Source organism: Psittacula echo (genome assembly GCF_963264785.1).
Source record: "Psittacula echo genome assembly, chromosome: 2".
NCBI lineage: Eukaryota > Metazoa > Chordata > Aves > Psittaciformes > Psittacidae > Psittacula > Psittacula echo.
This window is the reverse complement of record NC_137737.1, coordinates 48,044,226-48,068,479: the sequence shown is the minus strand read 5'-3', so window position 1 is coordinate 48,068,479 and position 24,254 is coordinate 48,044,226. Positions and strand designations below refer to the sequence as shown.

The 24,254-nt window shown below is 35.2% G+C and overlaps 1 protein-coding gene across 4 annotated transcripts in view; it reads left to right on the top strand.

Moving 5' to 3' along the window:
• Positions 1–24,254, top strand: part of PFKP (phosphofructokinase, platelet) — a 44,884-nt gene that overhangs the window by 5,829 nt on the left and 14,801 nt on the right. For 3 of the 4 annotated variants that reach the window (XM_080639324.1, XM_080639325.1, XM_080639327.1), the window contains 15 exons: positions 3,479–3,552; positions 10,193–10,270; positions 11,675–11,864; positions 14,416–14,581; positions 15,325–15,369; positions 15,470–15,578; positions 16,013–16,108; positions 17,284–17,376; positions 17,751–17,876; positions 18,191–18,255; positions 18,946–19,015; positions 21,497–21,643; positions 22,299–22,369; positions 22,792–22,879; positions 24,002–24,154. In XM_080639324.1, the coding sequence (XP_080495450.1) occupies positions 3,479–3,552; positions 10,193–10,270; positions 11,675–11,864; positions 14,416–14,581; positions 15,325–15,369; positions 15,470–15,578; positions 16,013–16,108; positions 17,284–17,376; positions 17,751–17,876; positions 18,191–18,255; positions 18,946–19,015; positions 21,497–21,643; positions 22,299–22,369; positions 22,792–22,879; positions 24,002–24,154 (1,571 nt within the window). The remainder of the gene's footprint in view (positions 1–3,478; positions 3,553–10,192; positions 10,271–11,674; positions 11,865–14,415; positions 14,582–15,324; positions 15,370–15,469; positions 15,579–16,012; positions 16,109–17,283; positions 17,377–17,750; positions 17,877–18,190; positions 18,256–18,945; positions 19,016–21,496; positions 21,644–22,298; positions 22,370–22,791; positions 22,880–24,001; positions 24,155–24,254) is intronic. The other variant, XM_080639326.1, reaches the window with a different exon arrangement.

Genomic DNA, 24,254 nt, shown 5'->3' with positions numbered 1-24,254 from the left:
CCAGTAAATTTCTTTTGCAGTAATAAGCATATAATTACAATAGTATTGGTGAATTACCGTAATAACTATGAAATGTAAGACTCCACAAACAATCAAATACAACAATATTTTGTTAGACAAGTTCTATGGAGACTTCATGAAATTTTTGGTATTCGCATACTTGAATCACTGCAAGCAGTGTATTCAGATTGAGATAGCCAACATATAGAAATCTAAAACTTCAGTGCTCTCTGTGTTTCGTAAATATCAAATTATAACATTCTTCAGTCCTCATCCATTCTGAAATGTAAACCACTTCTTTAGGAACTTGCCAATAGACACCCAAGTTATTTTTCTGTATAAAGAGGTAAAATATACATTGACAAATAATAATAAAATGTATATTGCATAAACTTATAAAGTTACACTGGTGCTACTGATAAGATGCAGTCTCTAATGTGTGCTTCTTTTGTTTCCTGAGCTTTGCTCTTTTTTGCAGCAGGTAAATTATGAATTTTACCAATTCTTCATGTAAGATACATGGGAACTGGAAAGTATTCACTAAGAAAATGTGTCTGTATTATGAATATATTCATATGGAAAAAATAATGGATTTGTCATTTTGAGAAATAAATGCTTTCATTTAGTCTGTTTTGGAAGAAGTATGAATGTTGAGCCAAATCAGCCATTGCAGGCCTTCCAGTATCTGAAGGGGGCCTACAAGGATGCTGGGGAGGGACTCTTCATCAGGGATTGTAGTGACAGGACAAGGGGTAACGGGTTAAAACTTAAACAGGGGAAGTTTAGATTGGATATAAGGAAGAAATTCTTTACTGTGAGGGTGGTGAGGCACTGGAATGGGTTGCCCAGGGAAGCTGTGAATGCTCTGTCCTTGGCGGTGTTCAAGGCCAGGTTGGATGAGGCCTTGGGTGGCATGGTTTAGTGTGAGGTGTCCCTGCCCATGGCAGGGGGGTTGGAACTAGATGACCTTAAGGTCCTTTCCAACCCTAACTATTCTATGATTCTATGGCAGATCTGGAGAATTTGTGATGAGAGCAGAATAACAACCCTTCTTTAAAATAACTGAGAGTTGCATGCTAAAGATAAAAAGGTAGGGTACATGGCCAATAAAGTGGAAATGTGAGCAAGAACAAATAAAAGACAAGTATGTATCTTGGTAGTCATGGATTTTTAGTGTCTTCCTGTTTTTTTAAGTACTTATTTTTGCTGAGAAAGCTATTCTGCTTTAATCTGATCATAGATGCTTTTTCTCTGGAATACAGAGACTACTGCTGAACGAGACACTGGAGTCATTATAGATGAACATATGTTAGATACCTGGAACAGTCTTGATGTTTCTTCTCAGATGCCAGACAGGAGAGCTGGCAAAGTTGAACTTCAAGAACAGAAGGCTCTTAAAAGGGCAGTTCTTAATAGTACTTTTTCCTTTCAGAAAATATTCATTTATGAACCGCTAAATGTTCATTAGCTGCTTTTTGAGAATTCTGCAGCCACATAGGTAATATAAAATGTTTTTCTTATTTCTAAAAAAACTCCTTCGGCAAATGACAATCCCCCCCCCCCAAAAAAAAAAAAAAAAAACCAAGCAAAAAAACCAAAACAACCCCAAACCAAAATAAAATCCAAGCAAACCCCAAGCAATAAATTGCTAAAACACCTTCCTACCAACCCTACCACTAAAAAAAACCCCAACAAACCTCTTGCACATATTGTACATTAATAGAAGCAAGCTGTGGCCTTTGTTGATGGGAGTAGCTTGTGCTTATGTCTTGTGTTTGAGGAAAATGGCAGTACAGTGAAGAATTGTCAGTTTTATAAAGTTAAAGGACTTTGCAGGGGACATTTTGTGTGAGAGGTGAGGGTGTTCATTTGTTGCAAAAACTTTCACTGAGGAGATAAATCCACTCTGTGTAATAGGTTTGTTTTGATTTGAGACTTAGCATGCTAACTTTCTTTTCAGTACAGCCTGTCAAATGAGATGAGATTTTGTGTTTTAACTTGGCATCATCTAGTTCATTGTCCAATGCTGTGCTTTTAGCTCTCTTGGCACTTGTAAACTTTCCAGCTCTGTCACAAGGCTGATTCTTTCTCAGAGAATTCTAGCTGTTATTTGCTGATGTGAAAACACTGTTACTTGTGATTTTAATCTTAAGTGACATCTGTACAAACAGCAAAGCGACTTTTGATTTTGGAGAATTTAATTTCATCTTTTGCATTGGGCAACTTCAGGGACTTTGTTATGTTCCCAAAATAATAAATCTTTGGGTAAACCTCAGTATCATTCTTTATGGAGACAGATAAACTTTTATAGCTCAGTATTTTTTCCAATAATGGTAGATATTGTAGGAATAGATCTTTATGGCTTACTGTGCTGTAGGTTTATATATTGTAGTTACAGACTTAAATCTCGAGATAGGTGAACACTTATGTTGAACAGCAAAGCTGACCTACAACTTTACTGTTAAGTGCAACAGATTTGGAGAATTGGTGCCTAATATGTTGGATTGTCATGTTTCTGGCATCCCTTTTCAACTCATGTGCCAAGGCTGTTTCTTTCAGTGTAGCTCACCTACTGTTTCTGTCCTCATCCTTTGCATAATCTCTTGTGTCTGTTTAAGTGGTATGGAAGCAATTAGTTTATTACTTTTGAAAACTTCCTGAATAATGAGTAAGGTAGTACAATATTGGAAGGGGTGGGTTATAACACAAATTCATTTGATCCATGTAAAGAGGACCAGTAGAACTTCCATTGTTGCTCAGAAGGTTAAGTGTTCGAGCACTGGACTTAAATGGAAGATTTTACGTAAAGGAGTTTAATGTTGGATGTCTGTAAGCAAGGAATTCCCATTTGAGCTTGCACTTCTGGGAAGTAAAGTGGCATTTAGGTACTTTCTGTCAAATAAGTCCATGCAGCATTTCTTGTTTTAGTAGTTTGCTGCTACTTCTGTCTTTTTAAGTGAGCACCTGTCTATGTCAGTTTTGTCTGTGCTCCTCACAAAATACTGTATATGCACCTGTGTTACTCTGGACAGACTAGAAAAAAGAACTGTTACAGTATAAATTCTCCTTTGAAGAAGCTGAATTTTAACTCATTGAACATTTTAAATTTCAGATAGAAAACATCATTATTGTGAAATAAATTTATTTTCTCTTTCTGCTTTGGTAGCTGTTACTTTTACAATGCTGTTTTACAATCAGCACCAATTTAATGTCTGATTAACATACGTACTGGCATTCACATTATTGTAACAAAGCAAATAGTTCTGTACTCTTCATGGTCTGATTGCACTGTCATTAAGCAAATTTCTGTTTTGGTAGGTGCTGGTAATTGTCTCTAGGAATAAATTAATGCTTCAGTTTTATTTTAAAGACATTGAAAATTTACAGTATACAAAAAAAAAAAAAAAAACACCCCACAACCTGCAAACAAACCCTGATAACCTGTAACAATGTGATTTTGCCTTTTTTTTTTTCCTAGGTATGAATGCTGCTGTGCGCGCAGTAGTACGTATGGGGATCTATGTAAAAGCCAAAGTGTATTTTGTTTATGAGGTTAGTTTCTGTTTTATTCATTCTTTATTTGTCTAATGACTATACTCGAGTTTTTGTGGGAACGTCATGGAAAATGAATAGTATAAAATAAAGAAGTTTGTAATGTCATTTAATCATATCCCTGTTTTATTTCATGTTTTTGTAGAAAGTAATTTTCATGAGGTATATGCTAAAACTATTTAAAAGCAATTTTTAAAATAAATGGAATTCTTCATGTGCCACTAGAAGCTTGGAAATACTGAGAAAACCAGAGGTGGTTGTTACCCAGCAGTGAGCTATGTACATGTGTACTTGTTAGATGTACTTTATAAATACCTTCTGAAATCTAGTTAAACTTCTAATTCTTAACCCTCTGACTTTCCCCCGGTATATTTTCCTAGGGTATGGTAAGAATGTGCCATCATCCTTGTTTCACAAATTACATGACTTGATCAAAACCAAGAGTACTGTCGGGCTGGTGCCATCTTTCCTGTGTTATAGTTAGAAAGTTGTAACTCCAACAAACAAAAAAGACCACACCAAAAAACCTGCACCTGCATTTTGTGGTTGAAGCTTATCACTGTATGTGCTTGAAGATTGTTAATTTCTGTAACAATTACTTGATACGAAGAAATGAGATGAGTTTAATGTGAATGCCAAAATAATGTATGAAAGTATATCTTACTGGAAGACCAAGTTATAGTTAGACTTCGACATGAGGGAAACTTTCAATTTTTATAAAATTTGCAGATTAAACAATATGGTAAATAACAGAGCAGGAAGTCATTCTGTTCACAATGTAATTCCCATACAATTCCTTAGAAGTTTGAGGTGATTATAAATCATAATAAACATTCAATATTGGGCAAAACGTGATAGGCAATGTTCCTACCAAAATGCAATTTTAATGTTTACTATAAAAGTAGAGAGTTCTGGAATTTATATAAATGCTAGGGAAGTACTTTGGGTTTAGTTTTGAGCATGCAAAATACACAATTCACCTTTAAAAGACAATTTATTCATTTTCTTTCAGTGTCTGCTTATTCCTATAGTTCCTTTACTAAAGAGATGCAAAGTAAATTGAAATGCAAATAAGCGGAGTGCTGTGCTCCAAAATTCTTTTGTATTACAGTGCTGCAGCAAGTAGCTCTGAATACTTAGTGTGTACTAATTATGTGGCCAATCTCTAGGGTTTCTTCAGTGTTCAGCTGTTTTGCAGGCTTGCTGAAATGGGTCAGATACTTTTGTTGAAAGGAAGGGGTTTTGGCTGTCTCTAAAGGCCAGGTTTGTTTGTTTTTTAAATGATGTTTAAGTTAAGAATTACAGTATTCGTACTTAATTTTACTGTATGTTTACTTTTGTCACCTTTTAAAAACTGTTTTCTATCACAGAGTGTATTCAGTGTTAAATTCCCAGAGAAATCTAGATATTTCTGTTTCCTGAACTTGCAGTGTTCAAGTTATCGTGTTCCTTTGTTAAATGCTAGGGTTTGCCAACCCAGAAGGACATGTGAAGTCACAGGTACTTAGAATTATAGAATCATAGAACAGTTAGGGTTGGAAAGGACCTTAAGATCATCTAGTTCCAGCTCCCCTGCCATGGGCGGGGACACCTCACACTAAACCATGTCACCCAAGGCTCTGTCCAACCTGGCTTGAACACCGCCAGGGATGGAGCATTCACAACTGTCTTCTGCCTTACTTGAGAAGGAAAGTGGGTTGTAAAAATCAAGTCAGTGTTGGAGTTCTGAGTTTCCAGTATGTGTTATCATTCTTCATTATAGCAGTGTAGTCTGGGAGAAAAATGCACATTTCACTGTAAGTATGAGTAATAGCTCTGAAAGAGATCTTTGCCCCTAGATTAGTGCATTTAGTTTTGTTGCAGGAAGTACTGAATGCTAAGTTTTTTTCTCTCTGACTTTGTGTTACTTAAAATATGAAGTCATTTTTCTTTCATAATGCATGTAAGTACTTCAGAGAAACACTTGCAAGTTTTGAAATGACACAGCTTTAATTTCAGCACGTTGAGATGCAGGTGACAAATGTAGAGGAAGGTAAAAATCTTAGGGTAAGACTTACCGCTATTGATCCTTATTATAAGGTTTTACGTGATGTATAAAGAAATATATTTTTGTATATACTTGAAGTTATTTAATACTTTCAGTAAGGTTCTTCTAAATTACAGTTTATGAAATGCAACTTCAGTGTGTTAAGCAATGAGAATAGTATATTTTTAGCCTACATTATCAATAGGCGGTTTAAGTAGACACATGTGTGATACTTGCATTGAAGCTACTTTGAAAAAGTGAAGAAAAATCCTGAAGTGGCAACATCTGAAAGGTAAAAAATTCTGTATTTTTGGAGCCAAAAATGGAGTTAAAGGTCTTAGCCTTTTCAAGCCTACTTTGCTGTAGCTGTCATATGCTCTTTTTCTCCTGTAAGTTTCTCTGTCATTTTTTTGTACTTGTAAACCTATCTGTCTTCTACAGTTGTGGCTAAAACTAGTTCCATATTCTAAGTAAAATGATAAATCTATTTTTTCTTTTGTTTCCTAACTCCATTTTGCTTCATTTTGTAGTAAAAGAGTACCAAGATAAATAAATAGTAATTTGCAATAAATTGATATAAGTAATTTTATTGCCTTTTTGTAAGACGGGTTTACCAAAGCCTGGAGAAAGAAATGGTCAGAAATTGGAATTGGACAATACTTTGATTCCCAAAAGAAAAACAAACCAAAGCCACATGTCAAAATTAAAATGATAAAATCATTTATATAAACACTATAAATCATTATAGTCATATGCAATTTATATAGTTTATATAAAAACTATACTTTTATATAAATTAAAAATTATTATAAAATTGAAAAGAACTCATGTATCTTAATTCAGTGAAGTGAGCAGATTTGAAAATTTTGCTATTTATTTGTGGAAACAGTGCTTACTCTTGCCCTTGTTTCGTATTTTAATCATGCTATCATCTTTCAGTATATAAACAGTCTGTAGTCACCCTGACTGACTAGCATCACAGCACAGTATTCCTCAAATCTTTCTCAATCTGAATTAAAATTTGAAAATCCATGGACTTAATTTCACTCATGCTGTGAATATCTTAGAGGTGGAAGTACATGTAAAAATACCAGGCTGCGCTATGAGGTTAGTTTAATTTTTTTCAGTAGCGGAAGTGACTTGGTGTTTGTATTTTTTTCTTTTTAATTGAGAATAAAAAGAAAAAGTGATGCCTCTCTTTTATGGCAATTCATTTTAGAAACTGCAGTCTTAAGTATTTATACCCTGCACTTTTTCCAGGATTGAAGCACATAGTTCCCAGTGGATCCGTGCTCTTACTACTAAGCTATGGAACTTTTAGATTCTTCATCTTGATTGAGAGTCTTTTTCTCAAGAGGCCAGCATTGGAAATGCAATGGTACGGCAGTCATGGATGTCTGTGAGGAAAACATCTTTTACATGGTGGTTTGTGCACTCAGTGATGCTAGTATTTTACATTGTCAAGCAATAGCTAAAAAAGCTCAGTACGTAAACTTAGCTGTTAAAGCCCCAAATGTCCCACATATCATACCAGAAGGCGGATTGTTCTTGGAAAGCTTTAGTGTTAAACCTGGAAGCAAGGTTTGCTGTCTTTGCCACTCTCTCCCAGAGGTACAGTGTATATATGTATGTACCCTGTGAACATATGACCTGCAGAGATTTCCTCTTCTTCATCTTTTGAATATTCAGATTTGGGTAAAGGAAGGAATAAGCATAAAATGGAGTTGATTCTCACATACAGTGCTTGCTGTGTTCTGGACAGTTTACTTTCTTCGATTCTGTCCCCATAATTTTCAGTTGCCAGACAATTGTGAATGTTGAACTATTTGATAAAATATTTCAAGTTAAATTCCACCTTTAGAATGGATTGCCCAGTCCTCAAATTAGCATCAGTGTTTAAATAAGTAAAAATGATAAATGGAAATTGTGATAATTGTGAATACTTCCGTTATTATTAGTCATCTTTCCCAACACTAACCCCACATAGCTTTTCTGCAGAGCTGTTCTAATTCTATGGCTTTTGTCTCTCTTAATAGAAAAAGAACAGTGTGGAAATTCTAGCTACATTGTACATATTTAGTTGACATACGCTACGTGGAAAACAGAACCGTTAGGAAAAGCTAATGTAACAGTTAAAATGGATCAGGCCTGTTCCAAAAGCTCCGTGTCCTTACCTTGTTGTGAAAGGCATTGTTAATATACTCCCTATTCTCGCTTCTCTTCACAAAGAAAGTAGAAGCGATGTGTACTCCTGACCAGAATGCATGAGTTCTTTCTACTTTAAAGATGCATGGTGCAGGAGTTGGTCATAGCTTGTCCTTAGCCTAGCTATAAAGTATTGAAAATAATCCTATAGCCAGTTTCAAATAGTAGTTTATCCATTTGCTTTTCTCTGTTGTTAGGCTTGTTAATAAAATATGAATTAGAAATTTTCATCTATGAGTCTCATGATATGTAGGTAATTATTTGTATATTTCCCATATATAATACTTTCTTGGACACATTTTCTTCATTTTTCCTTTCAAGTAAAAATGAAAGGTGAATGGCTGGAGCAAATATGTGAGCTATATATGTTTTTGTCAGCTTGTAGTGCAGCTTACTATAGCTAGTGTTACAAACTGAGTTGGATGCAACATCATGCTGTTCTTTCAGGATTTGTTGCCTATGAATCTTTGTGTTATTGTAGTTGCTAATAGGAACACCAGTAGAAAAAGCTTTCAATTCATTGCTGAGTGATATAGAGGATACTGGATACTTTACTTTAAAAATCTTCAACAAAACAGCAAAGCTGTGATAAGTGAACTTGGTAATTTATTAGCGTTTGTCGAGCACAGTTGGATCCACTGGAGTGTTTCTGTCTGAAGATCTTTACCCTTTATCTGAGAAAATGATTTTATTTTATTTTGTTGACTTGATACGTAGGTCAAGTGTTCTCTTTTCTCTAACTTACTCTAATTTTGAAGGAATTATGCAAATGTCTTGGCTTCAAGTAATTGTCTGTATACATTAGTATACAAGACTGTGTATATATTAGATACATATCAAAGTTATCTCAAGAACATAGAAAATATTAAAAAGATTTATCAAATGACAGAAAATAGAGATGTCATTTTCCATCTAGGTGTGTCTTTACTATTACTTGATTATCTTGTATGTAATTTCATTAGTCAAATCTCACTGAGCAGAAACTTCAGTGCTTTCCCCTTGAAATCTGTAGTAGAATCCTAAAAAGCTTAATTTGAGTAACTCGTAGCCCACATTATATTCTTATCCTATCATGATAGTGAGGGACTCCAAGTATGATACAGTATTCATTTAATATATATGGCTTTTTAAGCCAGTGTAGGCTTAGTACATTCCCAAGTTACTGCTTACTGGATAAAATCTACATATACTGTGGATGGTGCCAAAGTAAGGGTCTCCAGTGTATAATGTCAGTTTTTCTGTCTTCTAAACTCCCTTCTGTTTATAGTTCCACCTGATATATTCTTGAGAACCCTAAAACTAAATATATGTACAGTCCTGCAAGAACTGAAGAAAGGTTAACTGTTTGTTCCTCAGCATTATTACCTGTGTGTACACATAATCTAAAAATGGAGACATAAACTTTGTCATGTTTATTTTTCTTTAGTGGTTTCTTGTTTCTTTAACCTCACATGTTGGGTTATTTCCGTTTGGATTTAAATAAATGTAAAACTGTTGAATGATAACTCCAGTTTTATTCTGGTTTCTCTATCACTTAGGTTTTTCCAGGTTAGAACTTTGCAGTATTTTCTTTTTTTTTGAATCAGTGTTTACAATACCACCTAATGGAAAAGAAACAGTAATTGTCAGTATCTTTCTGCTAGTATTTATGCAGAGGGTTAATAAAGTCAGGCATAACAAAGCCCCTCAGCTGCTCACTGGATAGTTTTCTGTCTTTCAGCTAAGTGTAGTTCTTTCCATGTTACAGCATGCATTGGGTTCTGAAGACTATTTGAGATAAGGTATTAAGGAGTTCTTAAATGCATCACTAAAATTGTATTTTTCTACTAAATTTCTCTCAGTGATCTGTTGTGTAACTGCATTGAAAAAAAGTAAAATCATGTGACCTGATTTCTTCTTATTTTATGGAAAATATTTAGTTGTCGCACTTTATTTTGTTTTGCTTATACCTACCCTGGGGGGGAAAAAAGTGTACAAAGTGTTACATAGGTAAATTTTTCCTAAGATTGTGACCTCAGGCTGAAGTTGTATTTTTAGGAAGCACATTTTATAATGCTTTTCAAAGTTCTTCCATCTTTGTAGTTTTTCAGAAATGACTGTTTATTCATAAGAAAGAAGAAATCCAATGTCATTCTAGTTCATAAAGTGTAATCTGTGTAAAATATTAACTTTATCTTCAAGTTTTCTTCAGAAACGGTCATTTAGGAAAAAGGTTTGGCTTCCCCCACCCACCCCCACCCCCACAATGTGATACCTGCTTGAATGTTGTTGCATTTAAATTGAGTAATTTTTTATTCAGTGGATTTAATTACTTAAAATTGCATTAAAATATACAAGGTGAGTATTACTGCAGTGGAAATGTTACACAATTTTTCAAATCAGACTTCTGAAATACTTTTTCTCTTTCAGGGTTACCAGGGAATGGTTGATGGAGGTGATAATATTGTAGAAGTTTCATGGGAAAGTGTTTCAAGTATCTTGCAAGTGGTAAGTGTTATGGGGTAGGACCCAAACCCTCGCTCTTACAACAGGGAACCAAAATTCTAGATCCAAGCAACCATTGTAATTATGGATTTAAATTCTGTGATGGCTGAGTGACCAGCACATACCACTTTAAGGCATAGCCTGAATTCTACGATATAGATATTTGACACTTTCTAAAGAGCTTTATGTGGTCTTTTATTTGGTGCACAGAAATAATCTTGAAAACCTTTGTGCTAGATTTTCAACACTGCATGTCGTTAGGCTTCTGAAGCCGTACTGACAAGCTTGTATTTAATAAAAAATACATTATAGGGCCAAAGTATGAAACAGCTGTTTTGTAAGGCAGGTGTTTTATTATGAAACCCTGTTGGCTTTCTGTGTTAAGTGGATTTAGAATTATAGTAATGCATGTCGTAACAGTACAATTTTCCAGAGCTCAGATAATACCAGTGACTTTAGTGCATTTATATTAGTGTTCTGCAAGGTGGCCGTTTGGGTCTCCTTACATTTTACCTCAGCATGGTAATGTTGTTACCTCTTTCAGACCAGATTTAATGTTTGGCAAAGAGGCCTTACTGCTTGCCAGGCTTTCTGAAATCTACCTCCAGGTGAAGCGTGGATTTCTTTGGAGCTTTCTGTGAAGCTAGTATAATAAACATAAAGCAGTTAGCAGAGAGAAAAATAAGGGAAAAATAGACTTTTCTTGAGACTTGTTGTCTGAAAAACATAAATGTAGATGAGTAAATAACTTATTTTCAGCAAGGTGCTCAGCAATTTTCAGTGGTAGGGTGATTCAGTCTTTTTTGAAGATAAAACTTTATTTCTGGGAGAAGTTCCTTAAATCACATTAATAACTACAGCAGATAATTAATAAACTAGGAAATTTAGAATTACTCTGATCTGTAAGGTAGTAAATATTGATGCAGTTCTTCCCACAGCTCTGTGGAATGACAGATGCTAATTTTGGTAAGGGTATGCCTTTTCTGTTATTGGTCATATATCTTATAATATTTTTGGGGAAAATGTCACACTTTGAAGCAAATTCACCTAATACTTAACTACTTTGTATCATATCACTTTTACTGTTATTATTGCGTGTAAGTAACAATTAGATCATTTATTAGCATGCTACTGAAATTAATCCCAAATAATTTAACATTTTCCTTCAAGAGTAGCTCTTTATCAGTCAGTTTTGAGTGTTTTCTCCCTTTTCCCTGATGTATATATCTGCTCCTGAGAACATAATTTCCCACAGGTTTGATAATTCTTTGGTTTTCATTACGTGTTACTCACTTTAAAATTGAAGATTGAGATTGTGCTGCAAAATAAACCATGCATCATTAATACATCTTGAAAACATTAAAATACTGGATTATAAATTAAAACTGTTATGCTCCCTTTTCCTAGGGAGGTACAGTTATTGGTAGTGCACGCTGCAAATCCTTTCGTACCCGGGAGGGCCGCCTGCAGGCAGCCTACAACTTGGTTCAGAGAGGAATCACTAATCTTTGTGTTATTGGTGGAGATGGTAGCTTAACTGGTGCCAATCTGTTCCGTGAAGAGTGGAGTGGGCTTCTAGAAGAACTGGCACAGAAAGGTAAGTTTTCATTTAGACGCTATAGACTTCTAGTCCAATTTCGAAGGGACTTACATACCTTAACTACACATATGAAAACTATATCCAGAACTTAAACTCAAAATCAGATGCATACATTCTAGGAAATTACATGGTTCTTCATAAAGCAATAGTTTTATTTCTGCACATCCTCTCTTACATACCATAAAGGTTCGAAAAGGCCAAATAAGTTACTGGGCAACAGTCTGTATGGCTTTTTTTTTTTCCCCTTCATTATGAATCATTTTCAGGGTCTGAACTTTGAATGTTCTGCTTGAAAAGCCTTTTGCCCTCCTATCCAAACTGAGATGGTCATTCTTTTCCTCAAATGGCCACACACGTGATTGTTATTATATTATGATTCCTGACTGTATGACACTGTTTAAGATCAGAATATAAATGGCTGTTGGTAAAAGTGCATCCCACCTAGTAGTTGTCTTGGATAGCATCCAAAAGCATGTATAGGGAAGAGTAAAAGAATAGGACAAGCATAAATAATGCTGTGTTGATGCTATATGTTATTCATAATTTATAAATACTCTTGATAGGTTCCATCCATTTCTGTCTTCGGAACTTCCTGAACCAGATGCTGTTAGCAGTCCTTAATGAATCTCTCTTCCATGAATGTATACAGTCTCCCTGAAAGCATACAGATTGTTGCTGAAAACATTGTGTGACAAGGAGTTCAACTTCATTGAATGATGAAGATTTTGAAGAATCTTCTCCTGTTTATTTTGATCCTTCTGGCTTCTAATATCATTTGATGTCCTATAATTTTTGTACTAGAGCAAACAGTGATGATAAGACCTGATTCCTTTCTGCATGCCACTTGAGACTTTACAGCTGTCTTATTTTCCCTTCAGCATCTCTTTTTCTAGATGGAAGTCCTAGTTTGCTTAGTTGTTCCTTATATGTAAGTTCTATACCTTTGATCATCTTTGTTGCCCTTCTCTGAACCTTTTCCAGTTCTACCATGTCCTTTTTGAGGTGGGAAGGACCACAACTGCACCCAGTATTCAAGATGAGGGCAAACCATGGATCTACACAGTAGTATAATGATCTTTGTTTTGTTCTCTGTTCTTTTCCTAATATTTTCTAATATTTTGATTTTTTGACTGCTATTGAGCATTGAAGCTGATTTATTAATGAAAACAGCATTATTATATTATTATGCTGAAAATAGCGTTATTTTGTTTGTGCTGTTAGGGTACATTTTTCATGTGCATTAGTTTACATTTGTCTACAGTGAATTCCATCTGATATTTAGTGCTCACTGTGTCTTGCCAGTCTTCTTCATTTCTTCTCAGACACACCATACCTTTAGAATGCAAATAATTCAGTTTGATCAGTAAACTTTGGCACCTTACTGCTCATTCCCTTTTCTAGGTTATTGCTGAGTATATTGAACAACACAGATCCCTGTAGAAATCCATTGGTTACCTTTCTCAGATACAAGAACTTGCATTTGCTACTACTCTCTGTTATCCTTTACCCTCTTTCAGATTATTTATTCTATCAAAAGCCTTCTCTTTTATGCTGTAGCTACTTAGTTTCCTCAAAATCCTTTGGTAACAGATGTTGTCAATGGCTTTTTGGAAACCTAAGTAGAATATGTCAACCAGATATCCCTTATCCATGTGATTATTAAGTCACCTTTGGAACTCTAGAAAAGGTTTGTAATGCATGGTGTACATTCATAGAAAACATTTTGATTATTCTTCAGAATGCTGCATATATCTTTATGGACATAAGTTATATTTTTTCATTGTGTTTTCTGTTATTTTCTGTAGTATAGACATTAAACACACTGATATAGTTCTTGAATCTCATATTAAAGTATTGGCACTATATTTACTACCATCCCATCCACAGATACTAAGGTAGTTTTAAGCACTTAAGCACCTAAGGTATTTCATCCTTGAGATCCTTTAAATCTCTTGGATGATTCAGCATTTTCACTGGTGTCTTGAGTGACTATGACTTAGAAGAGGAGCTTTTCTATTGTATTTGCTTATTAATCATGAAATCAGAGCCTTTCAGTGTTGCAGAAGAGATGTCTTCAAAAGTTTAATGCTGGGTTTTGATTGTTTACCAATGCCCATAATCACATCCGGTTTGCATCCTTTTACTTCTTTATTACCTGTCATACACTGAAACTACGATTTGAATGCTATTGTTTAAGTCCAAACCATCAATTTTAAGGTTGGTTGCAAAACTTGATAGTCTGCTGACATTTTGGAATAGACTGAAAAGCTCTTGTTTCCTTCCTTACTGTAAGGAGTTCTATGCGGGATTCTTTTGTTTGGTTGTTTGATTGGCTTTTGTTTGTAGTTTTGACTAACCTTGTTACCTAAAATATCCAAACATAATTTTATGTTTGGATATGTTTAATTTACAAAAGTAGAGCATCCAAGCAATATGTCTAAAAGTTGTTTGTGGTTTTTTTGGTTCTTGTTGGGGTTTGTTTTTTTTTTTTTTTCTGTTTGTTTTTTTTAATAATAATCTCACAGCTCTTTCTCTGGATACTTTACAGGAAAGATTGATGAAGAGGCTGTTAAGAAGTATGCTTACCTTAACATCGTGGGAATGGTTGGATCCATAGACAATGACTTCTGTGGTACTGATATGACCATAGGTACTGACTCAGCCTTGCACAGAATCATTGAAGTTGTGGATGCCATCATGACCACTGCTCAAAGGTAAATCGTTCATATTGTAGAAAACTGTAACAAATATACAATTTTTTATGCTTCAAATCTTAAGTATCCTATTGCTGGACAATAGTTGGTGGGGATAAAAGTTAAGCTTAAATAGAAGTTAGGTGCCTAGCGTTTGTAATATTTCTGGAGTGGAAATAAAGACTTTTAACTGTATCTTTCAAATGTCTTGGTTTCTTATTTTCTTAGTAACTGCTTTTCTGTCTTTGCTGTTGTGGCAGCGCTTCAAGCATCTGGTTGTAGGGGTTTTGTCAGCTTTAGGGGCAGGCTTTGTTTTTTTAAGATGTTTTAAGAAAATAAAGAGACACCTTGAATAGTACGAAGTAGCACCTGTTTGCATGTAAGCTTTCCCTAGGTAAAATTGAAGCAATTACATGATTTTTTTTTTTTTTTTTTTTTTTTTTTTGGTGGGGGAGGAGTAATACAGGTATAATCATTACAGTTTTTAAGTATGGGTCTGCATCATTTACATTGCTAGTAAATTTTCACCTCTTTTCTCCTAACTACCCTTTTGTGTTTTAGAAGAAAATAGTCAGGAAAATGAATTATGTGTTGGAATATGCATAATTTTAAATGCATTGTTTAATGTGACCTTCTCTTTTGCTAATGAGTTCTGTGTTTGGTAAGCGTGGTAAACACAGGCTGTTTTCTGATAACAGGTTCTGTTTTCAAGATTTTGGACTGAACTTTTGGATTGCAGTTCATTTGTTTTCTTAATTTTGCAGCCACCAGAGGACATTTGTTCTGGAGGTTATGGGGAGACACTGTGGGTATGTATTATCTTCAGCAGTTTTTGTCTCATACAGATACAATTATGAAATATGAGAGATCTGAACGATAGATATCTAATCATCTGTTATGTTTTATCAGGTATTTAGCTCTTGTTAGTGCCTTAGCCTGTGGTGCAGATTGGGTATTTATTCCTGAATATCCACCAGAAGAAGGATGGGAAGATACAATGTGTGTTAAGCTTTCAGAGGTAATCTATTAGTATGTTTAGGATTTCATGACATTTTTGCAGATGTTTGTTTGAGAACAGTGATTTAAAAATGTGATCAGGACTTTCAGCAAGCCTTTGCTTCTGGTGTCACAGATGGTGCTATTTGAACTTTAGCAATTCTTTTCGTACACTTGTGATTGATTTGAAGAATTATATGATCTACTCTATGGATTACATAAAACTATTCCTATAAAACAGCATGTGTACCTTTCCTCATTAATTTGATATAAGACATTTCACTTCATCAATGAAAAGACTTATATGAAGATAAAATGTGTGAAAACTCTGAGGTGACCAAATAGAAGAAATATTTCCTCAAATCCTAGCAGCTTAATGTATAGCAATTGATTATAAAATTGTTCTGTAAATTTTAGTGGTTTTATTATATGAAGGTTCTTTTGTTTTTATTACAGAATCGTGCACGAAAGAAAAGGTTAAATATTATTATTGTAGCTGAAGGAGCTATTGATTGCCATAACAAACCTATAACGTCAGAGAAGGTTAAGGATGTAAGTCTCAACAACCCTGTGATACACTTTCTGTCTTGTTCTTATGATGGAGCTTGTTACTGTTGATATCATTGCTGTAAAGTAAGTCTATTCCTGTAAAGTATCTTATCACATAGTTTGCTGGTTGCATTTTATATTCATGCTTTATTAACTGAATCCATACCCCACTTAAAAGGGAATTATTTCAGTGGCTTTAGAATCTTTTTCCGTTAATTATTTCAGTTAATTAGAACCTTTTCTCTTTATAATGTAAGACAACAGTCCGAAACACCTACTTCATGGGTGCCTTAACTGATAAGTCTGAAATCACCTCAGATCAGTAATTATAATCTTATATTACTTCATATTTCTTGTAAAATAGTGTTAATGGTCTGTGTCACAGTGAAATAATACTGTCTACCTTGGGCAGAGTCTTGTAACTTTTTTCTAAATGGTTGCTTTGCCAAAAATTTCAGTGGTATTTAAGATTAAGAAAAGCTTTTGAGCTGAAATTATTCTCCTTTTCATACAAAGGGTCCTTTAAGAAAAGATGTTGCAAACCAGTCATTGGCAAGAAGGATCTATGCCATTTTGATTTCACCGGGCGTTTATCTGTCCTGTGACTATGAAGTTCTGTTTTCCGTAGCTGTCAGTTTATAATTTTTAATACAAGTTTTAAAAGTCTTGTCAATTAAGGTTAAATCATCCACTAAAGTTTTACTCAGTCTTTTGGGATGTGTAATCTTACACATAGATGAAACATGGAGTTAATCACACACTGTAATTGCAGTTCTTTCAAGTATTCTAATTATAATATTTAGACCTGTTTTTGTAAGGCTGAGGACTGTGCATAATGGAGCCATTGTAACTGTAGTCAAAGCATGGTAATCTAAGCCACTGTTCTGCCATTATTAAATAAAATGTTCCTTGGAAACTAAACCTGGAGTTTAGTTCTAGGTTAGGAACAAACTAAAACTTTAACTTCTTAAAGTTAACTTCCTAGTTAACTTTAAGAAGCTCAACTTAGAAGCTTAGAACTTTGAAGCTTAACTTCTATAGTATTTTCATTTGCTGTTGACATACTAACGTACAGTATACGTAGAATTTTATTATTCCAATATCACATAGAGTAATGCTAAAGCATGTATATATAAAATAATGATGATAAACCCACTGTATTTTGAAATTCTTTGCAGCTTGTAGTTCAACGGCTTGGTTTTGACACACGAGTAACTATCTTGGGTCATGTGCAAAGAGGTGGAACCCCTTCAGCTTTTGACAGAATTTTGGTGAGTAAACCTAAAATACTTATTCATGACACATCACATAGTGCAACTACATTTTGATTATTTATTTGGGGGTGAGGTGGTTCTTTAGCTGATAAACTTGACAAATCCAGTTACTATATTGCATTAACTGTTTGGATAGCTCAAATTCAGAATAGTGAAGCATTTTGTGCAAAGGAATCTATATTAAGATTAAATAGCAAATCTTCAAGAACAATTGTCCATACTTAAGGGTATTAAACAGCCTGCGACATTCTCACCTACCAAGGAATAAGTGGTTTCAGTTTGATTTACAGTGAAATCATGACAAGTTCTGTGATTAGAAGCCTTGTCCTTTTAAGCACTTGCTTGAACACTCAAACATTATGTATTTTCAGGCAAGTCGTATGGGTGTGGAAGCTGTGCTTGCCCTTTTAGAAGCGACTCCAGCTACCCCTGCCTGTGTCGTGTCCCTGTCTGGAAACCAGGCTGTCCGTCTGCCTTTGATGGAGTGTGTGCAGATGGTGAGTTTCTGGCAAAAAGCCAGTTTACAGTTATTCATTAACTACAACAGACCACTGTGTACAATAATTGTCTATTGTCATTAAAACACTGATGGGAATATGTTCAGGCTTTAGGTATCTGCTTCTACTTTGTTCTTCTCCTGTCCTCTGTAGTTTATGCTATGATAAAAGGTGGCTCATAAGTTTATGAAACGTCAATATTTATTTTTTCACTTTAGAAAGTTGTTTCAGAATTATCTATTTACTGGAATATATCAAATAATCTGTTTCCTGTGTTTCTTAAACACACTGAGTAATCCACTTGTTTTTTCAAGACTCAAGAAGTCCAGAAAGCCATGGATGAGGGAAGATTTGTTGAGGCTGTTAGGCTTCGTGGAAGGTATGGCCAATAACTTGTATTGGTTTATTTACTCTAGAAAAGCTGAACTGCTTTGCTGTTCTGCTGGTGCTTGGCATTTTATTTTGAATTTAATATCCATATGCCTTTATGTATTTAAGAATAACAGAGAATACAGAAGAAGAGCTGTTGAAATAGAATAACTAAAATTCTTATGTCCATAAAAACATGTAAAGCGAAGAAAATTAGTTCAGTACTGTGTGAGACTAGTCAGGCAGACTGATACAAGGCTAACTAGTCACAAAGAAAAGAACTGTTGTGTTGTATGAGCTGACTGGTAGCAACCATATGCCTGTTCAAGATTTTGAGGCCAATCCCATGCACTTATTTGTAAGTAGCTGGTAGTTTTCCAACAGTAATATTGGAGGGAGACATTCTGCACTTGTGTCAACAGAACCTTTTCTGTTTCAAGTAATTTGGTAATAAAATGCTTTATCACTGATCTATAAATATACTGGCCAGCTATATAGTTATGTTTTCTTACTATTTTGTGTATTCTCACTGTCTTATAGGATTGAGTATTTTCCAGTGTGTTCTCATTTCCAGTTTTTATGGCTTGCATTTGTCTTTGGTGCTAATGTTACGTACCTGTTCTAAAGCATTTCTTTAAAATAACTGAGTTGAAAAAAATTACTATTTTCTTAATTTCGATTTATTTATTTATTTATTTAGGAGCTTTGAAAACAACCTTAACACCTACAAATTGCTGTCGCACAAAAAGCCAGATGCCGAGCTTCCAAAGGTAAGGATTTTTTTTTGAGTGTACAGTGCTTTTGGGATATCGTAACAAATAATGTTTTTCTTCTTCTCTCCTCATCATACTGCCTTAACTATCTCTCCAAACCTATGACATAGCATGATGAACTTGTGTATATGATCAGGCTGTCTAAGTTTTCTTGCATTTTGCTTATACAGTTTGCAATCATTTAAATTCTGTTTCCTAAATTCCTACAGAGTGGCTAAACTTTCCCAAGGGTCAGTCATGTACAGTTTTAATTCTTTAATTATATAATACTTATATAATACTCTCAGTATTAATTTCAAAGCTGTAAAAATAAAACAAAATTAATGCATTGTGGTGCCATTTTCATTTTTCAGTAATGGCTTATATTTTTATCTGTTGTAAATCAACACTTACTGATGCCAGTATTGTATTAAATTATGCTAGCTGACTGTTTCTTAACCAAAGATAGTGGCTGTGATTTATGTGGAGAAATAAGCTTTCTATTTCATAGAATACTTCATATACAGATGATCTGCATTTCATATTTTTCAATTAAAATTTAATCCAAAGATGCGTACTATCATTTTACACATAGTAGCACTCTTGGTTTGTGTACCCTAACAGTGAACATTCAGGAATAATCTTTCTGTTATATTTCTTTCTTCTTAATGCAAGTATTGATGTTTTTTTTCCTCTGGGAAAGAATCCATGACCTGAATGATACAGGATTTATCAGTATAAAATGTTCTTAGTTTGAAAACTGAGAACTGTTGTGGTTTTACAGTTGGGGCTGTTGCAAAAAACAGAAGTTTTTAATAGTATTTTGTAGCTAGGTTGTGTGGTTTTTGGCTACTTGTGGTGTTCAGTTTTTAATGCTTACATCCATTTAGATGCAGTTGTTTTACCTACAGTACAATTAATAACAAAGCAATATAAATGGGAGCTAATTGCATAAGTAGGGAATACACATTATATATCAAAATGTTTATTATTTCATGTTATGTTTTTAACACATCCTTCTCTTTTACATTGCCTCTGGTTTAAATTACGAATGTATATTTGATATCTCAGACTTTTCCAGTAGAGTAGATTAGTTGCTTACTTGAAATGCTCATTAAATTTGGGGAGACACAGTATACAAGCAGTTACTTTTGGTTGTTAGGGAAAGCTTTAAAAGCTGTTATAATCTAAAACCAGATGATACTGAGAAATATGTTGAGTGCTCCTTTTTACTACTGTATTGTCAGCTGCTCTAAAAACCTGGCTGATACTTTAATTTAAAAGTTATCTGTTCTGCTTTGCATGGTGCTAGAATTGGTTCCTGCTCTTGCCTGTTCTGGGTAGTTTTGCAAAAAGCTACTGCTTTGATAACATGAAACTGGTTAAATAACCAATCAGAGCACTCCCAGGCACAGCTACAGGTTGGGCAGAGAAGAGATTCAGAGCAGCCCTGCGGAGAAGGTTTTGGGGGTGTTGGTCGATGAGAAACTGAACATGAGCCGGCAGTGTGCGCTCGCAGCCCAGAAAGCCAACTGTATCCTGGGCTGCATCAAAAGGAGCATGACCAGCAGGTCGAAGGAGGTGATCCTGCCCCTCTACTCTGCTCTCGTGAGACCTAACTTGGAGTATTGTGTGCAGCTCTGGTGTCCTCAACATAAAAAGGACATGGAACCTTTTTTTGTTGGAACAAGTCCAGAGGAGGGCCACGAGGATGATCAGGGGTCTGGAGCACCTCCCATATGGAGATAGGCTGAGAAAGTTGGGGCTGTTCAGCCTGGAGAAGAGAAGGCTGCGTGGAGACCTCATAGCAACCTTCCAGTATCTGAAAGAGGTCTATAGGGATGCTGGGGACGGACTATTCATTAGGGACTGTAGTGACAGGACAAGGGGTAACGGGTTTGAACTTAAACAGAGGAAGTTTAGATTAGATCTAAGGAAGAAATTCTTTACTGAAAGGGTGGTGAGGTACTGGAATTGGTTGCCCAGGGAAGTTGTGAATGCTCCATCCCTGGCGGTGTTCAAGGCCAGGTTGGATGAGGCCTTGGGTGGCACGGTTTAGTGGGAGGTGTCCCTGCCCGTGGCAGGAAGGTTGGAACTTGATGATCTTAAGGTCCATTCTAACCCTAACTATTCTATCATTCTATGTTTCTATGAATAGTGTAGGGTAATTTGTATTTTTTGAACCTACCAGAGCTAGAATATAAAATCCTGAATAACCTAACCTACAAACCAAATGAAAATGTGATAAAGTCTTATTTAAACCCAAACACTCTTTTTTAAAAACCCCAAAACCTCTTTGTTTCTATGTGATAGTCTGCAAATGGAGGAATATGTGTAGGTATCTTCTAGTTAACTTTAAGTTTTGGATTGGGCTTCAAAACTTCCTTTCCTATATTCCAATATTTAGCACCCATGTAACTGTGTATGATGGACACATTATAACTGTGTTGTAGAAATTGAAGTGCTTATTAAATGTTTGCTTTTTTTTATTTCTTGCAGACTAATTTTAATGTGGCAGTTTTAAATGTTGGTGCCCCTGCAGCTGGAATGAATGCTGCAGTGAGGGCTGCAGTGAGAGTTGGCATAACTGAAGGCCATAAAATGTTTGCTGTCATTGATGGATTTGAAGGTTTTGCTAGAGGGAAGGTCAGTATGACATGTGTGCCTGACATAGTGTGTATCCCATCTCACACCATGACCTTTGTTGATGTTCTTAGAAGGTATGTTCTGTCATAACTGTTGTGAGAAGCAATTCTGTAATTTATTTCCTAAGGATATATGACATCCAGATTGTAACTGTATTTCTAAACTATTCAATTCTATAGATTCATATGCCTTAGGTTTTGCTAATCACATGATGCAGAGCTTACAGAATTAGTGCAGATGAATCCTACCTTTAAATTTTGGTCAGCATTTAGCATATGGCAGGTTTTCCACAGAATAGTAACAGATGAATCGCCCGTTCTGTACAATGGGTACAGAATGTGCACCTGTATAGTTCCTTTGCTATAAGAAACTCTGCAGTGATACTTGTTGAAGGAGGAAGCTATTTTTTTTTTTCTCCCCCAGGTGAGTTAGATTCTTCTGTTTCCGTGTCTTAAGCATCCGTTGGTATACTGAGGAGAAACTGGATACAGGTTTTATGATTTTTTTTTATTCGCGAAGTTCATTTTTGGTGCTTTGTGAGCCCAAAACTTGTTCCAACAGCTTTACATTAAATAGTACCTGGTGTTTGCTGCATATCAGGAGAAGTAATTGGGTAATTACTTAACAGAATCTCCTTTTTTACTTTTATTCAAAGATAAAGGAAATCAGCTGGGGAGATGTTGGAGGCTGGACTGGTCAAGGAGGATCAATTCTTGGTACAAAACGGTAACGTCAGTGTTTTGCCAATTGATATGATGAATTCTAATACTTTATATAACCACCATATGATTCCATGCTCTTCTCCTTCCACAGAATGTTTTAAGTGCTCAGGTTTTTTATTTTTCTTTAAATCATTACTTTCCAACTTGGGTATCTTTATAGTACTGTACAAGCCCTGAAGGGAGAATGAAAATGGGAGTCAGGACCTCAAGTTAAAAAATTCGTGGGGTCCTTGCACTTGAAAGGACTGCAACCTCATTTCTTTATAGTTGATATGATTCCTTACTGGTTGTCAGGAAAAATTATTTGTGTGGACAAATACATAAAACATATTGCATTGCCTGCTCTGTTTTAGCTTAGTTATTAGTTCTTACTGCTGCAGAGTCTGTACATTGTTTTTATTTTTCTTTTGGTTTAATAATTTTTAGTACTCTTCCTGCAAAATATTTGGAGAAGATTGCTGACCAGATGCGCACTAACAACATTAACGCCCTTATGGTTATTGGTGGATTTGAGGTACACTGAAATGTCTAATTATGTTTGAGTAGAACTACCAACAAAATGAACCATATACATTTTAATTTTTACCCAGTCTTCATGCAAAATGTATTTGGTTATAACTGATTTTTTATATACAGCACAAGTAGTGTTTAGGATCAGAAGTATTGTTAATCACAGATTCTGTGGAAAATTGATATTCAAGACAGTGACCAGTAACTGCAAAACAGGATGCACTAAGTGAATAGATAAGGTAATACAGCCTGATAGTGTTGAGGCACCAGAACAGGTTGCCTAGAGAAGTTGTGGATGCCCCGTCCTTTGGAGTGCTTCAAGGCCAGATTGGGCAAGGCTTGGAGCAACCTGGTCTAGTGGAAGATGTCCCTGCCAATGGCAGGGGAGTTGAAACTAGATGAGCTTCTCTTCTAACCCAGATGGTTCTGTGATTCTATGCTAATATTTTTTATTAATAAATATATATTTTACTTCAGTAGTGCCAAGTTATAGTTTATACTGTATCAGTACTTAGAACATGCAGAAGTTCTTGATCTTTAGCAGTAATTGCACTGTGGTTCCTTATTTAAGCTGCTTTGTGTCACAGTGCATTTCAAAATCTGTTGTTGGTCTAGAGAAGTATTTTCTCTTTTTCCATCTTTAATGTTTATTTCCTTTTACCAAAATAATAAGTTTTTTGAAAGCTTGATTCAGGAAAGTATTTTGCCAGCTCTTCCCAGAGAAGACATGCTTACTGCTTTTAGTAAGGAATGAATCATCCATTCTTTCCAACCTGTTAGGCAAGGTCCTAGTTCAGGAATATTAAGATTTCAAATGAGCAGAAACAGTACCAGAAGATTGGGGAACTAGTTTGCAGTTGTTTATGTTGTACAAAACACTTTGTTATGGCCGAATTATATATTCCTGTGAAAATGAAAGTTCTATTTATTGTTTGTTTTAAAAAGCGTACGTGTTTTTAATGCTTTCTTTTTTTTCTGTGTGTTAGATTTAGTTCCTTAATGCTTTGACATGCTGAAGTATGCTGTGGTAGAAATGGCTTCCCCTGTGGCACTTTCCATTTTTTCACTCCAATTTTGCCCTTGTTTTATTCATCCTAATTTTTCACCCAATGCCTGTGCCCAACAGGCATACCTTGGACTTCTGGAATTGTCAGCTGCCCGAGAGAAATATGACGAATTCTGTGTTCCAATGGTTATGGTTCCTGCAACTGTATCCAACAATGTACCGGGTTCAGATTTCAGCATTGGTGCAGATACTGCTCTGAACACTATAACTGATGTAAGTCTATTCTGGTGTGTGCGCTTACTAACAAAGCAGTTCTGGTTAAAACTGTTTGAATTGGCTAGAACTGGATATTTTTATGGACCAGAACTTTGGA